At 38.8% G+C, this 16,239-nt stretch overlaps 1 protein-coding gene across 1 annotated transcript in view; it reads right to left on the bottom strand.

Moving 5' to 3' along the window:
- LOC139122590 (substance-P receptor-like) overlaps positions 1-16,239 on the bottom strand; it is a 123,901-nt gene that overhangs the window by 17,635 nt on the left and 90,027 nt on the right. Inside the window, exon 3 of the mRNA XM_070688141.1 lies at positions 10,126-11,058. Within this exon, the coding sequence (XP_070544242.1) occupies positions 10,126-10,444 (319 nt within the window). The 5' untranslated portion in view covers positions 10,445-11,058. The remainder of the gene's footprint in view (positions 1-10,125; positions 11,059-16,239) is intronic.

The raw sequence follows: 16,239 nt of genomic DNA on the forward strand, positions 1-16,239 counted from the left end.
GGCGTCCTAGGAAGATGTGCCTTCCCGTCTACTTTCGGGTAAAAGGACAGACCTGGCTTCGTACACTGTATTATCACATAGTATTTTAAGTGTCTTTGTATATCGTTACCTTTATACGCTTTCGCAGCAGACTGATTTAAAATTTTGTTTACATGTACGTTTATAGCTTAAATCTTGCCAGGCACAAAGATAGTCACGTGATTATTTCTATCGTTGTGAGATCATCCCGACTAATGTATGTGACGGTGTAACGGGGAAACCGTTTGCAGAAGTGTCAACATTGGATCGCGAGAACTGCTCCGCTAATTGGACGGAAAAAAGTTGGAACCGCAGTCTGGGCTTGATAAGTCAGGTTACCGAAATAATACATGTTTCTATGGGTGATACTTAAACGTACGATATCGCAACGTTGTTACATTTGTTAAGTGTCTGCTTTAATAATTCTGAACACCTCCTGCGTAGAGAAGTTTTCAACGTGAAGAATAAACGTCAAGCCTGTTCCGATGCATTCTACCCAGCCAGTGTTCAGTGTTTCCCGTGTTACCGTTCATTTCAAAGACGTCCATCACTCTACAAAGAAACGGATAGAGGAACACAAAGAACAGAATTTCCGAATATATCCGAATAGAGATGATAGTCCCGTAACTATCTAACAAACTGACGGATGCAAATGCATCACACTTCATATTCGGTCAGTGTTTTTATTCCGCGAAGCGACCTTATGAATTTCGATGTAGTCCGAAACAAACGTCGTTAACATATTCCAAAATATGATTAAAGTGGGCATGCAGTTGCATTCTTACCGCATGTCACTGTATATCACGCGAATTAATTAATAACTTTTAGTGTGCCGTTACTCGCACTTCGTATCTCAATTTTAAACGGATATTATAATCTTTCGTTTTTTTGTAAATTAAACATGTTGGTTCGGGAGTACAAAATGCATTACACAAAGCCGTACACACTGGTCTATGAGGTACACCTAAAAATGAAACAGTTGTCGGAACTGCGCCTGTGCGAGTTTCTTATTTACAAACAATGTATTTATGCACGATATCCAGATGCACCTCATTATCATAGCTGCAAAATTTAAATTATACGATATAGATTATGACAGACATGTTTTAACTTTCATCAATCACCATGGTATACCTTGGATATAGTGTTGCCATTGGTCGTATGGGTCCCACACTAGTACAGGAATTTGCGAGGAATTTGCGAGAAATGGACACTTTCTCGCTTTTTTGCGAGAAGTAAGCGAGAATACATACTTTCTCGCGATCAATTGGCGAGAATTTAATTTTCTCCCAATCAGCTGGCGAGAAATTTGTTTTCTCGCTCTGCATCTGCGAGAAACTGTATTCTTCTGTGTAAGCATTTCACAAAAAATTCACAATTTCTCGCAGATGCAGAACGAGAAAACATAGTTCTCGCTGATTGATTGAGAGAATTCAATTTCTCGCACATGCAGAGCGACAAAGCACAGTTCTCGCAGCTTAAGCTTGTTTGCGAGAAAGTATGTATTCTCGCTTACTTCTCGCGATAACGCGAGAAAGTGTCCATTTCTCTCAAATTTATCGCAAATTTCTGTACTGGTGCCATACGACCTTTGAACGCAGTCCCGGACGACTGCATCCCTTTAATCAGACGAAGCTATTCGCAAAAGTGCCTCTGACGGCTAATCAAACGTCCGTATCCCGGCAAGTGATCCCTCGACACAGATTTCACGCCCTGTCAACAGCACTGGGTCTATTGCGGTAGATTTTTCATTGTTCGCGCAGGGAACATTTTGAGTCAGTTAAATTGATTCTTGTCACATATGGAGCTGGCGGGATGTAGATGTGACGTCACTGGAGGGAAAATGAACTGTTTGATAAAAAATTCGTAAATAGGGGATCAAAAGCTGGCTATTCAGCATCGATGTCGCACAGAAACCATAATTTTTTTTCATTGATGTTATTTTCTGCCTGCCCAACATCGCTTGCAAGGCCGTATAACATTTCAAATCAACTTTCAGATATTGTTAAAAGTAATTCATGAAATTTCTACGTTTTAAATATCATTTCATTTAGTTATTGATCAGTAATCTTTATAGCATTTTGAATTTGTTCAATCAATTGAAACTTGAATTTACCTTGACGTGACGTTTTCCTAAAAATGTACTTATGATTTTTGTCATGCCCGTAACATTTTATCCAAGTCATTAAGTAATGAGCATGGTCAAATTATACCCTAGCTGCGCTGTTTTAGACCTTATTTACTTGATGGATGTCCATAATGGATACGTAGATGCACACTTTTGTTGAAATCGTGTTCTCTTCCTGGAATCTATATGTCTTGTAATTTTTACGATGGTTAAAGTGGGCATTTGCACGTCAATTTCCACTCGATATATTTCAAAACAATGTTTTAGGTGTTTTTGCACTTGTTTATTTCTTTTATTATTATTAACATAAAATAGATGAATTTTAACCACCCAAACAACAGGTATACCATTTGGTTTTGCCAAATTAATCTATATATGCAATCGCTTTCGCTTTTGCTATATATCGTGTACTGCTGAAAATTCTGGTGCCCGTCGCTGCAGGTAGTGTATTTCTGGTGTATATTTATCACACTTTAATAGGTTCATTGAGTGCTCGTGAGTCCCCGTGGTAATTTCAAGACTCCCTGACGCTTATCCCCTAACAACCTGCACAGGATTCGCAATCTCCATCTAAAAACGATTTTCCTGGTCCCACTTTCAACTTCCCTTCAAGGAAACTCAATCTTGTTGCATGAGCGTAAATCAGAAAATAACATTGCAACATCTATTGCTAACATTTTGCTTCTTTAATGCTTTGGAAAAATGGTCGATTTACTGAAAATATGCAATATCCTGCGATTAACAAGTTGTTTTGCTCTCGCAGGAGAAACCAATTGTCCGAGAGCAGTGCGTTGATCGGTGGTTTTATTTCTTGTTCTGGCAGTAATAAAAGTAAATATAAATTTTCAGAAAGCATTAACATCTCAATAGCAAATATAAACGCGATACTACAGGGAGTAAATTGTACTGCAATGTCCAAAATTTAACACAGCCTCACCACCCCGAGACAATTATCAGAATATTCCTGTCTTAAATGAATGGGTTACAGTCATCGCAAACAAACGCGTCGACAAATCATACCGTAGTGAGACTTTACACTTTACAAGAATGATTGTGTTCGAGAATTTCACACACTTATAAGATGGATCTGATTTGGGCTATAGAAAAAGAACATGTTTCCGCTAACCGCTCTTAGTTCAAGCCAGTTATCCTCAACATCTCATTTCTCGCGAAATTCTACTCTGTTTATAAGCAGTTACGAAAAATAATTTACAGTGACTTAAACGACGTCTTGCAAAAAGAATGGTTATCTCCAATCATTCATGTCGCAAAACAAACTATCAGGACTCAAAATTATGACACACTGACACTAGATATGTGTTTTAAGGATATATTCTCCACATGAACATGTAGTTTCTTCCAAATATGTATGATAAAGAACAAAAAAGAAAATACACATATAGAGTCTTACAATCGTCATGTCTCGTACATTTTCGTAAATTACACGCGGCAGGTGTTCGTACAATAGAGCTCTCCAAGTCCTCATAATCCCTTACCGATGCAAAGTTTCGTCGATCAAAGTTATTAACTCGTCTGAAATGACGTTCAGCAAGGTTTAAGACTTGATATGACAGACTGGTGACGTCGATAGTGTAAATTGACGCACGTTACCACTATATTATAATTAACTGCTTATTCACCACAAACGATTGCCTTTACTTTTCAAAATACTTTTTCTTTCTCACACATGCACGCACACATGTGTTCATATACATGTGTGCACATACATAGATGCATACATTTCTACATACATAAATAGATTTGTATATAAGTGTGTGTGTCTATGTGTCTCTGTGTGTGTCTATGTGTCTGTGTATGAGTGTGTACTCCAAGAAGTTCATGCATTATTACATTATTAACTACATATGTCTTTCATCTTTTATCAACGCGTAAGTATAAAGCCTGGGACGACTAGGTGGAATACATACATAAAGGATTACAAGAACCGCACGACACGTTGCAAGGAGGACATCCAAATTGAATGGTAACAGACACCTCCGCATTATTTCAAGCAAGAACTGAATTTCTGATGATATCAATAATCCTTGAGACGTTTTATTGGAAAGTCTTGAAGTAAAGGGAGTCTTCCGAGCTCATTGAGCTTGTAAAGGTCCACTACACGAGGAATGGAATCCTTTCATAAAAGTGCGGCTTGCGCGAATAATAGCATAGAAAAAATACAATGGTATATCACCAGAGATATTCGGCAAGCGTACAATGAAGCTATAGCACTTTGTTGGCATGGTTGAAAGAGCTTTCAACAATGAGATGTCGAACCACCATCTGACGCGAGTTGCTGTATCTCGTTTCCTCATCCGAATGCCTCAGAGGAGGAAACTCTTCCTTTGTAATGTTTAATTTTATCATACTAGTATATTGATGGGCCAAATGCAGCGATCTGATTTGTCGAGGTGTGAAAATTAACCGTTCTATATTCGCGATACATCACGGGTTGGAACATGCGCGAACTCTCGGCTAGGAAAAATCCTGTCTTGGCGTTTCACGCCAGAATGTCAATATATCATTATGATATAACAGTTATAAACAACCTCAATGGCTGGTATACCACTCGCTCGTGCATATATGTCGTGAACTTGTCAAAAGCTGGTGGTATACCTGTTGCTTGAGTGGTTTCTTGCTTAAATACAACCCTTAAATACAAAGCCGACAGTTTCATTAAGAACATTTATAAGATCATCATGAAGAAGAATAGCGGGAATAGTCTGCTAAATTATGTCAAATGCTGAAAATCAAACTCAGTTTATCATATATATGTATATATATATATATATATATATATATATATATATATATATATATATATATATATATATATATATCCATTTATAATTAAAATCTATTTCAAGACTTTTGACTTTCAATGCCATCAAACAAGTTATGTACATGATCTCTTTCACCGAATTTGTTCTCTTTTCAAGGATATAAATTTTCAATAACAAATACCAGATGATACTGCATGAGGTTTCTTTCCTTTTAATTGGTTATATATGTGACAAGCAACCTTAATTCGGTAGATTTGAATACATGTATGAACATTCCTAACCAAAAACTTTGCCTACAAAAGGTCATATACTTATTTCAATCGCAAATGACCGTGACATTTCGAATTTAATAACCTTTTTGGCTTTCTTTTTTTCCTTACTGCCCTAAGCTTCGCTACAATTCGCAACACTTGTTCTCATATGCATACAACTTCCAACCTCACTCCTTCAATTAGATGCATTACAGTAATCTACTCAAAATTATGGCACAGGGTAGCTTCACGTTTTTTTTCTGCAATCTCAATTAAAGAAAACCTCTCGTTAGATTGATCTGAGACGATTTTCGAGGTTTTCCTCGCTGCCTTTCGGGGTCATGACCTTCGCCTCTTCTAGGGACGGAAATATGAAGCCCGAAGAGCATTCTGGGTTGCCCAGACTAACAATGTAGACGAATCATAGGAACGTTTGCATAACATCACTTACATTGTATAAATTCCATCATTCTTACGCCAATACTCTGTATTTAAAGATTTAAAAGATCGGTCATAAAAGCATTAAAAAAGTACATATCAACCTGCGCGAGATAATTGCTCGTATTCTTTTGGGATTTTAGTGAACAAATGTTCATGAAATATACATCCGGGATACTACAAAGTCACCACTGACTGATGTCTTCATAGTGATATCTAAATAGACGGTAAAACATTCATTATACTTAGGATCAAGAACTAACTGACAAGTAATTATGAATCATTCTTCATTGATGAGTTCATGCAACAACAGTCAACCTATTGAATAACTTGACGGCACGAATCCCGGGAACTGAAATGTCCTTCAGGAACTTTGGCAAGAAGATGTAAGGTCCCCAAGTCAATAACTCGGATTGCACATCTTAAAATTATCTCACTTGTGTTTTCAACCTGTTAAAGGATTGCTTATCACCACAAGTCTCTACAAGCATTCAAGCTGGAACTTGTTGCGCTTTCCAACATTTTTGTTTTTTTTCGAAAATGGTTGGATTGCAGACGCAACTTTACCTTTATTTACAGTTTAGAATGGCCTATAACCCATGCGCACCTCTGAACCAAAGTATTATGAAAATGTCCATGACCTCCCTCTGCCTTGGTCTTGTACGAACTCTTGAATTTCAATTCAAGGTAGTATTCGCCTCGCAAGTGAAAGGCTTGAACTTATGCTCAAACTTTGCTAGATGAAACTTTCAACCATTTTCTTACCTAATCAACAATTTGAAGTTTGGGTCACCGTGCAAAGTTTGGAACTAGCGAAACAAATTACCCAACATTTTGCGATATTTGAAATTCAAAATGGCGGCCATCCCTGTGTTAACTCTATTGGGGGGATTAAATTTTGGATTTCCGAAAAACTAAGACGCTTAAAGTTTGAGCCCAAACAAGTGGTAGATCAGAAAATAATTGTAGAAAATTGAGAGTCAGAATATCTGTCCGCGAGGCGCGTTCTACCTTAAACACCTTCACCATACCGTATACACATGAACCATGACCTCTACAGAAGGTTCATGGACCAAGCACCCCTTTGCTCCTTCTGTAATAGCAGCGATGAAACACTGGACATGTAAATTCTCTGACACTTTCTAGAGGCACTAGTGCACCACGCAGATAGTTTTAATCAGCTCATATACTTATAGCAAACGCTGTGTCTATGCGATGAAAATGAATAACAGGATATAATGATTTTCTATATATTTGTTACAAGTCAAACACAACTACGAAATTGCCATGGAGAAAGATAAACTAAAGACATTTTTGTAGATTGATTGAAATACTACAAACAATACCTGACAATTGCGAACTGTACTCATGCATGTTTATGACAATCACTACAACCTTTCATTAATGTTACCAATAAAACCCGTCTTCAACAAAACAAAGCATAATGGCCATCATCCTCTTTGTTGTCTGATAACCGTTGAGGTCGCAGGACAAGACATTTTATCGCAGGGTAACACTTCTTACAGAAGAGAAGTCCTATCCTGAGGGTCTTATCCAATCGAAACTATCAACCTACATTCGCCTGTTGGTTTTATCCGTTCACCGTCTACAGAAACTGCAAACATTGAGTTTACCCTCCCATACAATGGAACATGCCATAGAGCTTCTGAACATTGTTGTCTACACTAAAGTCTTCTTTCGAGGTATGCAGGGCTCGACTGCTATACCTGCTTTGAAATATAAACTTGAATACTGAATCATACGGGATGTCTAGGGGATACAAAAGCCCGCGGATTTACTACCTGAGCCATGGTACTTTGTGATTGTAATTAATGATTTTATCGCCAGACAAGAGCCTGGGTTGACACGACATTCAGACAACACTTTTTCGGTGCAAGTGATCTTGTTTAAGGGTACAAATCGATGGAGCAGGCAAAGCCTGTTGCAACACTGTGTAATCTGCCACTTTAAAGGAAAGTTGAAATTAAACTAGTGCAGGAAAGAGGCCAGTGCCAACATGAAACTGACAAATAATTCAAGACTTAATTTCATGGTCTTTTCTTGCAACATTTACGCAGGTGTAGTTTTATACGTATGGCTACGTCAGATCGTTGTAATGAGCAAATTACCGGCGCTCAAGTCGGTCATACCTTTCGGGAAAACACTTATCGCCTTGCATACCAAAGTGTGCTAAATTTGCCATGAATGACGTCGAGGTTGTTGTTTTATTAATATTTCTCCGACACAATACACAGATCGCTTACAGCCTTTTTGACGATGACCTTGCTCATGCGAAGCAAATTTCAAGTATCGCGAAGAATGATGTAAACAAAAAAGTGAAGGTGCTCAGTAAAGAGCGCTGCATTTACAATATATACAATTATTGACTTTATTCTACATTGCTTTCTGCTCTAAGTCAGCATTACTTTGAAACATATCAATGTGGGACCTTTTGCCTTTCAAATCCGATTATTCGCCTCTCAATATTTAATATCACTACAGCCGAATAAATTTACTTGTAATAAACCGGAAAGCTGAATTCCAATTGTACTTTATCGCTGGTAAATATTCACTGAGTGGTTTTTCATCAGTTACTGTCTATTACACTATACGTGCCTAGCGCCTTCAGGGTAGCAAAAAGCAAAAAACCTCAAAAATTTCGGTGGTATTTTTGTCGTGGTGATAGGTGGATTCAGTGTGAAAGCCAGGGAGAACACAGTGTTTTCATCGTGAATCGAAAAATAATTTTCCCGTTGGCCCTCTATACTGGCAAGCAAATGCTCAATGACTTTCATTTTCCCTTTATTTTGTTAAAATATTATGTAAGAAAGATTGTTCGAAGTTTCTCAAAGAAAAGTTTATGCAGAAGCTTTTATTTTCCATTTCCAAACTGGAAAATAAATGCTAAGTGACCCTCATCGCATCTTTTGTTATAAGATTATATAAGAAAGATTGTTCAAAGCTTCTTCCAAAAATATAAGTGAAGCAGTTCTGATTTTCCACGTTAGGGTCGTGTACTACTGGCCTTAATAAGTGAAAGTTTCAAACATTTGCTTTTGATAATCAGTTCATCAGGGAAGGTTTTTAGGTAATTGAAATGCAAGTGGCAGCCTTCTCTCAGTGAACTTTACGCGAGTAAACAAATCAATTTGCCACTTATGAAAAAAAAGGGGTTATCCGAACTGTCTTCATGTTTCAAAACTGGTCCATGCATGCTGTAGAATGGCAAAGAATTGTAAAATTGAGAGTACCCCGGTTCAAACAACAAGTATGTTTCCAAACACAAGTGTTCGTTCATAATTTCAGGAATTAGAATACTACACAACACCAGTTCGGCGAGGCTTTCCCGGAGTGGTTGATTAACAAGGCTGGGTACGTATTTGACATTATAGTTTTGAAAAAAACCGCCAGTGTTAATTAAATACCATTTTCACTTGCCCAGTTGTTGAACTGTGAGTTACTCCAAAGCTACGTATCAAATATCCAGACAATAATTATATTCCATCAGCGGTTATTTGTACAGTGCGAAGAGAAAAGTAATCAAAGCATCAGCATTGAATTTTTGGCACGTGATTTAATTTTGTCCAGGGCTTTCACCGGGCAAGCTGTTGTCAGTGGGATTGCTGTCTTGGAACCATGCCACCATTGTGGTCTGACTCAATTGTTTTTCGAACCTCAACGATGAGAGTGAACACAATAGACTTTCATGAGTTGCCGAGACGGAGTGAAAGAAACTTGTACTACGCAGTAAGTCTCTTGCCCAGGAAGAATTGCCGTCGAACCATAAAGTTTGCATTATGTGGCTTGAGGCAGATGTTCCATGCATGCGTACATGAATATACAGGCACATACATTTTCATAAAAAATATGCATACACGCATACCTGTCAACCGGCAATCCATTTAGCCACTGTAAATCAATCAATTTAAATGAACATTACAATCATTCACCGGCTGCAGATGCATACAGGTATAGATACATAAGTAACGTACGTACGTACATTTCTATATACGTATATGTGTGCACGCGTACAAACACACATACATGCATACATACGTTCATACTTACATACGTCCGTCCGTCCGTCCATCCATCCGTCCGTCCGTCCGTCCATCCATCCATCCATCCATACATACATACACACACACATATACATACATACACACACACATACATACATACATACATACATACATACATACATACATACATACATACATACATACATACATACATACATACATACATACATACATACATACATACATACATACATACATACATACAGATTAAATACATACAGATTACATCCATACATCCATACATCCATACATACATCCATCCATACATACATACATACATACATACATACATACATACATACATACATACATACATACATACATACATACATACATACATACATACATACATACATACATACATACATACATACATACAGGTAAATATATAATACGTATGAATGAAAGCACACAATTCTGCTTACCTTGAAGAGTAAAGCAAAACTTGCACATAAAACTTCCGAATATCCAGTCCTTGGTTAGATGGTCGACCAGAGTAACCCATTCAGAGAACGCGGCGATAAGGAGGTCGGCAACGGCAAGATTGACGATGTAATAGTTGGTGACGTTGCGCATGCTGCGGTTCTTGAAAACGATCGTGATCACAATAACGTTGCCAACGATGGTCACTATTATGGTGATAAAGAAAAATACAATCTTCACCACCATGGACCAGGTAGGGCCGGGATCAAACCCGGGGAACGGATAGTAACCGGTTACGTTGCTTGTCGTATTGTTGACCATGGTCGCTACAAGTTTTCCTGTAGCTTTCTTTTCGATGTGTAGGATCTGTGTCTTCAACGCGTCGGCTCGTCCACTCTCGGTGTTCTCACCAGACTGATGGAAATAATACAGTTGAATGCGTGTAATGCAAAGGGATTATGTCGAAAGGCTGTCTGTTCTCGCTATCAACTTTTTTCATCAAAAACCGAACATCTGGCGAATGGTGCTTAACGCTCTTTCACCATGGTATGTGCAACAGCGTAGCTGTGCGAGGGTTGACTGATTTCAATGACGGGGAAAAGATTGTTCTCCGCAAATGCGCTTCTCTAGATGGAGCTTCTAAGGTACTAGAGTCAATGGTCGCTGGTGGCGCTCTTGTGTACGCTCTCTTTATAATCCGTGTTGAACGCTGCAGAAACCGTTCCAGTGAAGACATCGGCGGCTATTGTCCGCTGAGACTGGACGTAGGAAGTAGAGTATTAACAGAGCTCGTCATATCCGTTCTTGCTTTATTCTATAACTCGTAGATATCCCTGGGGACGATAATTGTCATGGCACCGCCACATAAATCTAGGTTAATCCACTCAAATCAAAATATTATCAACGATGGCTCAACATACTCATTTGTTCCAAATCTGGAAGGTAAAGAGAAAAGACCGGAAGAGAGTTGGCATGCCTTTGCGATTCACGTGATTTCAAAGTCAATACTGAAGTGAAAGTATGAACTTGCCGTTACCATAGTTCGTCTTTAAGGTAGAACGAGACCTGGGACAAATATCCGGATTTTTAAATTTCTACAAATCTTTTCTGATCTATAACTTGTTGGTGGCTCTTACTCTTGGAGTAAAAAAAACTCAAACCGTCTTAGTTTTTTCGAAAAATCCGAAATTTAATTTTCCTCCATAGAGTTAACACAGGGATGGTGGCCATTTTGAATTTCAAATATCGCAAAATGTTGGGTAATTTGTTTCGCTAGTTCCAAACTTTGTACGGTGACCTTCGACTTTTATGGTTGCTTTTGTAAGAGAATGGTTGATAGTTTCATTGAGGAAAGTTTGGGCAAAAGTTGAAGTTTTCACTTCTAAGGCGCATACTACCTCAAGCGATAATACTGCACATAGGCCTACATGTCATATTTTGCTATCATCACTTCTCGTGTGTTGAACAAGTGCCGCAAATAGTATGTGTTTAATTCTTCAGATAACTAAATCTAAAACATTCTTAAACTAGGCATCAAAAAAGGTCGGGAAATTTCCAAGCTGGCGACGTTTGCACAGAGTTAAGGCAACGCGCTGGCCGTAAAAGTTCAGAAAGATGCAGATTGTTCAGTGCAGTCATATTTCCCATAATAGTTTATACCACGTCACATCCTGTGGAGCGAATCCTTGCCTGTGCCGCTAGGTGCCTGGATACAGGCCTACATTCCGAATGTTCTGTCGCCGCGACAAAATTTAAGTCAGCTCTTTGAGCAAATTTTTTAGCTTCATCGTCAAGATATCGTCCCGATTGAAACGAGTTCTATCGTACCGTTTGTGTGCCCAACATGTGTATTATTTGCTGAGTGAATGTAAGCTTTGGAAATCACACAAGTGCTATTACTCCATCCGTGACGTGATCTCGCCATGCTTTGACCAGACGCAAAAGTGATAAACACACTGTTGGCTTGAAACTAATTGAAAAACAAAAATAGACGCTGTAAAACTGCATCAGCCAGCGTTCACGTGCACGCGTCGGGAAATTCCCCTGTCCTCGACTCCATGCCGAGGGCGATCGAATATCTCGAAACCTGGTACAGCAATAAACAGTTCAATTTACTGTCGAAGTCGTGCTTAAACTTTACACGACTTCGTGTTTGTACATAGCAGCGTGACTGTTTCTCAGATTGTCATTATTGTGTTGCCGACTACTGCAGTTAGGTATAAAATACGAATTTAATATTGATTGTAAGTTATCAGAATTGCACACTGTTGGTTAATCGTCACTCGACAGTACAAAACCGATACTGAACACAGCATATGGACTCGAGGCAAGAAGAGTCATGAAACGTTTACGTCACGAAAAGAAATCGAGGAATCTTCTGAACACATGAGAATCATTTTCATCGATTTCGCTGAGTATGGATTTATACACACGGGCAAGACCTTACAAGGACCAAAACAATCCACCAGGTACATAATTTCTATTCGAATGTCGGCGACATGGTCGTTTTACTAGTACAAGTGTGAGAAAGTGCCTTTTCATCACAGGCAGGAAACGACAACTTATGAAGGCCAAAAGCTTCCTCAATTGTTCAGCTATAAATACGCCGTTTCTTTTCCTGCAAATATCGTGATTTCTCGAGATGTGGTGAAAATTATTAATCCTATTCCGAGAAAATGCGTTCGGCCTTCACAGTACACTCAGTGTGACAGTTTTCGGACAGGGTAGTGAATTTCGCCCAAAGCCGTTTCATAAATGACGAGCACTACAAAATCTTATTATCATACCCTTCGAAACTTTATTGTGTTTATCCTCAAACTGTTAACACCGACAGAAGTGGCATTTAAGGGGTCAAAGTTGCCAATTTTTTTACCCATGTTGAGTGCGTAGTAATCGGACTGCTATCGCAATAATCGGACGTCGTATTTGGAATATGATTATAGGGGCTAAATACTGATATTTTGAAACTTCGAACCCCGATTTTCAATTTCGATGTGTTTAGAAAACTATATGGAAATATTTCGTGATCATTAGTTACGTTTAATCCATGGACGACTCAACTATATTTCGACGTGTATAGCGCTTATATATCGGACACGGGCTGTCTCTGTGTGTTGCGTTCGACACCTTGTATCGTACGGTGTGGCTAACTTCGCCATGTTTGTAGCGCCCAAAATAGCTTCTACCGAAAAAAACTATCCAAAACGGGACAACAGCATCACCTGACTTAATATGCGGTAGCATGACTTGTAAAACGCTATCAATACGGAGCGAAGTGATTACAACGAACAGCATGTCATTAAATGTCCGAAAACTGGGGTCGTCCGAAAACTGTCACACTGAGTGTATATGTAGGGAGAATTTGACCATATCCACTGATAAACAGGTGAGCTAGGTTTCCAATACGTTATTCTGAATGCACATCAAGAAGATAAGGTAATATTATGAGAAAGTGGGACAAAATATTGAATATTTATAAACGAGTACTCAATACGATCATCAATTACCTTTTTCAAATTTGTTTCCAAGGGTTACGATTTTTGAACATCAATTTATTAAAATATATCAAATCTTAACTAGTCGTTTTCTGCCGTATTATTGGTCAAATGACATAGTGTAGATATGTTTCTGTAAGCTCATTGGCTACGCTTGATCTACATTGCATGACATGCTCATGACAGTTTGTTCACACTCAGTAACACTGCGCACCGAGGGCAACTGTTGTTGAATGTTTTTTTTATCAAGCCGATTATTGCCCAGTAAATCATTCATTTTTCCCTACAGTGCATTGGGGTCGGTGACGTTGCTCACATGACAGCCAGCTTGGGCAATTTCCTGCGCTCGTATCACTCTGAAGCAGTTATTACACCGTCAGATTTCCCTTGTAATAAACGTCATGGAAACCAATTTTACAGAATAAAAGAAGTATTCAGAACCAGTGAGATTCTTTATGCCGGTTGATGAAACTCGTTCCGTTTTAATCACCTCGCTGTCTGACCCTATCTCGCCGGTCGTACAACAGACTATCTTTGGTTTTCCTTGGTCCCTCAAACTGATTGACCGCTATTTGCGCTGCAGTTCAACCTGAATTAGGACAGGAACAAGTTTGTGTTGCCATCTGTAACTATTAGATTCGCCATACGCCCGATCGCTAACGTTGGCAACCTTCCAATCATACGCAATCTTACACTTGAAAATTGTAGCATTTGCGCAGCCTCTTTCTAGTAACGTGTAGCATAAAATTGTATTTCACATTTTCGAGAATCTATGAAGCGGTCATTTTTTGATTCTACTGTTGCCAATTTTGAAAGAATTCTACCAAGAAGCCTGAAGACACAAGTAGTTGTGAATTTTTAAAAGTACTCTCAGTGGTTTTTGAGATTTGACAAATATTTTCAAAATCCATGCGCGGACCCCAAGGATGAGGATTTCTTTTGTTTAACAATCGTCACGTTTTAGATGTTTAGGACTACATTGTGTGGACGAAGCATTTCTAAAGCTTGCCACACTCATTTGCATCTAAATGACGTCACTCGGTATGTGGCAAGCTATTGTGCATCCGTACACTCCTAGTAACATTTATCTTTTATTTGCTGACAAATATCATCTACAAAACCCATATTCTCGTTGGCATTGCACATTGCCCCGGCAAACGTCGCTTACCAATTTAAATTCTTCGGTATCGTGTTAACAAGACCGGCGTGGACGAACGATTCGCCGTCGAACTCAACAGCAAATATCGCGATTGACATTAAAAAATGATCCCTGTTTCCCAAAAATTGACGACTGACGTCTACACGCCTACGGTTAATTTATTAAAGGTAAAGGCCACATAGCCCTACGTTTTCGTCATTTATTGAGTCACATCCGACGCAACTCCCCGGAAATTTGGCTTAAACGTTAACCTTTCCGCCGGATAGCATTGCAAAAGAGATCGTTTAAATTTTACCGTGCCATTAATCTTCCGCGCCTTTTTGAAGTGCTTATTCACTCTGTGTCCACATTGCCCACAATAATGCTAAATAAGCAAATAAGACACCGATTGTCTTTAGTTATTTGCGACTGCCTGCCTTCACATAAATGCTCATAGAACATTACGTCATAATCAAGCTTTCTCACATTTTGAACAGACAACTGATACAGTACACTAATCACATCCATAGGCCTGATTAGAGACCCTGCATAGAGGGGAAATATTTGTCCGTGCCATGATATATGTATGTGTGAACACAAATGTGCCTACACGTTTCTGCAGGGGATACAAGCTGTAAATTTTGAAAGAGTTTTTGATCATTTTTTGTTTTGTCAAAGGTGTTTACCATTTTTATTCATCTAACGCGTGGTAAATTGAAAAGATTGAACACGAAGTATTATTTTCAATGGGCTGTGTTATTGATGGCAAAATGAATTGTGACGCGGTCTGCTATTCGTCGTCTGCAACACCATTGTACATTGCACACGCATACATGTAGGCTGTCATTACAAGTTGAAGGTCAAGCAATTTAACGCGATTTTTGAGTTAAGGACAAGAAACTTTAGTTAATGCAACAAAAATCTTTAAAAAATGCATTTTAACAGTTTCTGTCGATGAAGTTGTTATGAATGCTACTTAGCAAAGGTTCGTAAACTATGCAACAATTAAGACAACAAATTGAATAGGATAATGAATCTTGCAAGGGGCGTCTTTGAAATTGTAGCGTGTTGCCTTGTTGACACTAGCCTAAGTTTGAGACTCCTTAGGTTGCCGTAAATATCAAACTAAGATCAACCAATCAGAGATGACCTTCCAAGCCGCTGCACATCTGGCAACTCTGACGCACTTTCACAAATAGAATCTGATTCATCAGTATAGTTTAGCACAAGCTCCTTTCAGATATTAACCTCAACTTTGGTCATATCACAAACGCGGTGCTCCCCCTGCCCCGAAAAAAATACTGGAATAAAAATAATACAACGATGCGAGCGGCCATCCCAACACGCAACAAGATGACGACGATAAGTTTTTTTCAGAAATATACAGTGCGCATACTGTGAAGTGATCGCACAGATAGTTTGTGCTGTCTGTAACGCACTGACTTCTCTTATTAATGTGATAAAAAGGCCGATGTCGCTGCTCT

The sequence above is a fragment of the Ptychodera flava genome, chromosome 22 (genome assembly GCF_041260155.1).
Source record: "Ptychodera flava strain L36383 chromosome 22, AS_Pfla_20210202, whole genome shotgun sequence".
Classification (NCBI taxonomy): Eukaryota; Metazoa; Hemichordata; class Enteropneusta; family Ptychoderidae; genus Ptychodera; species Ptychodera flava.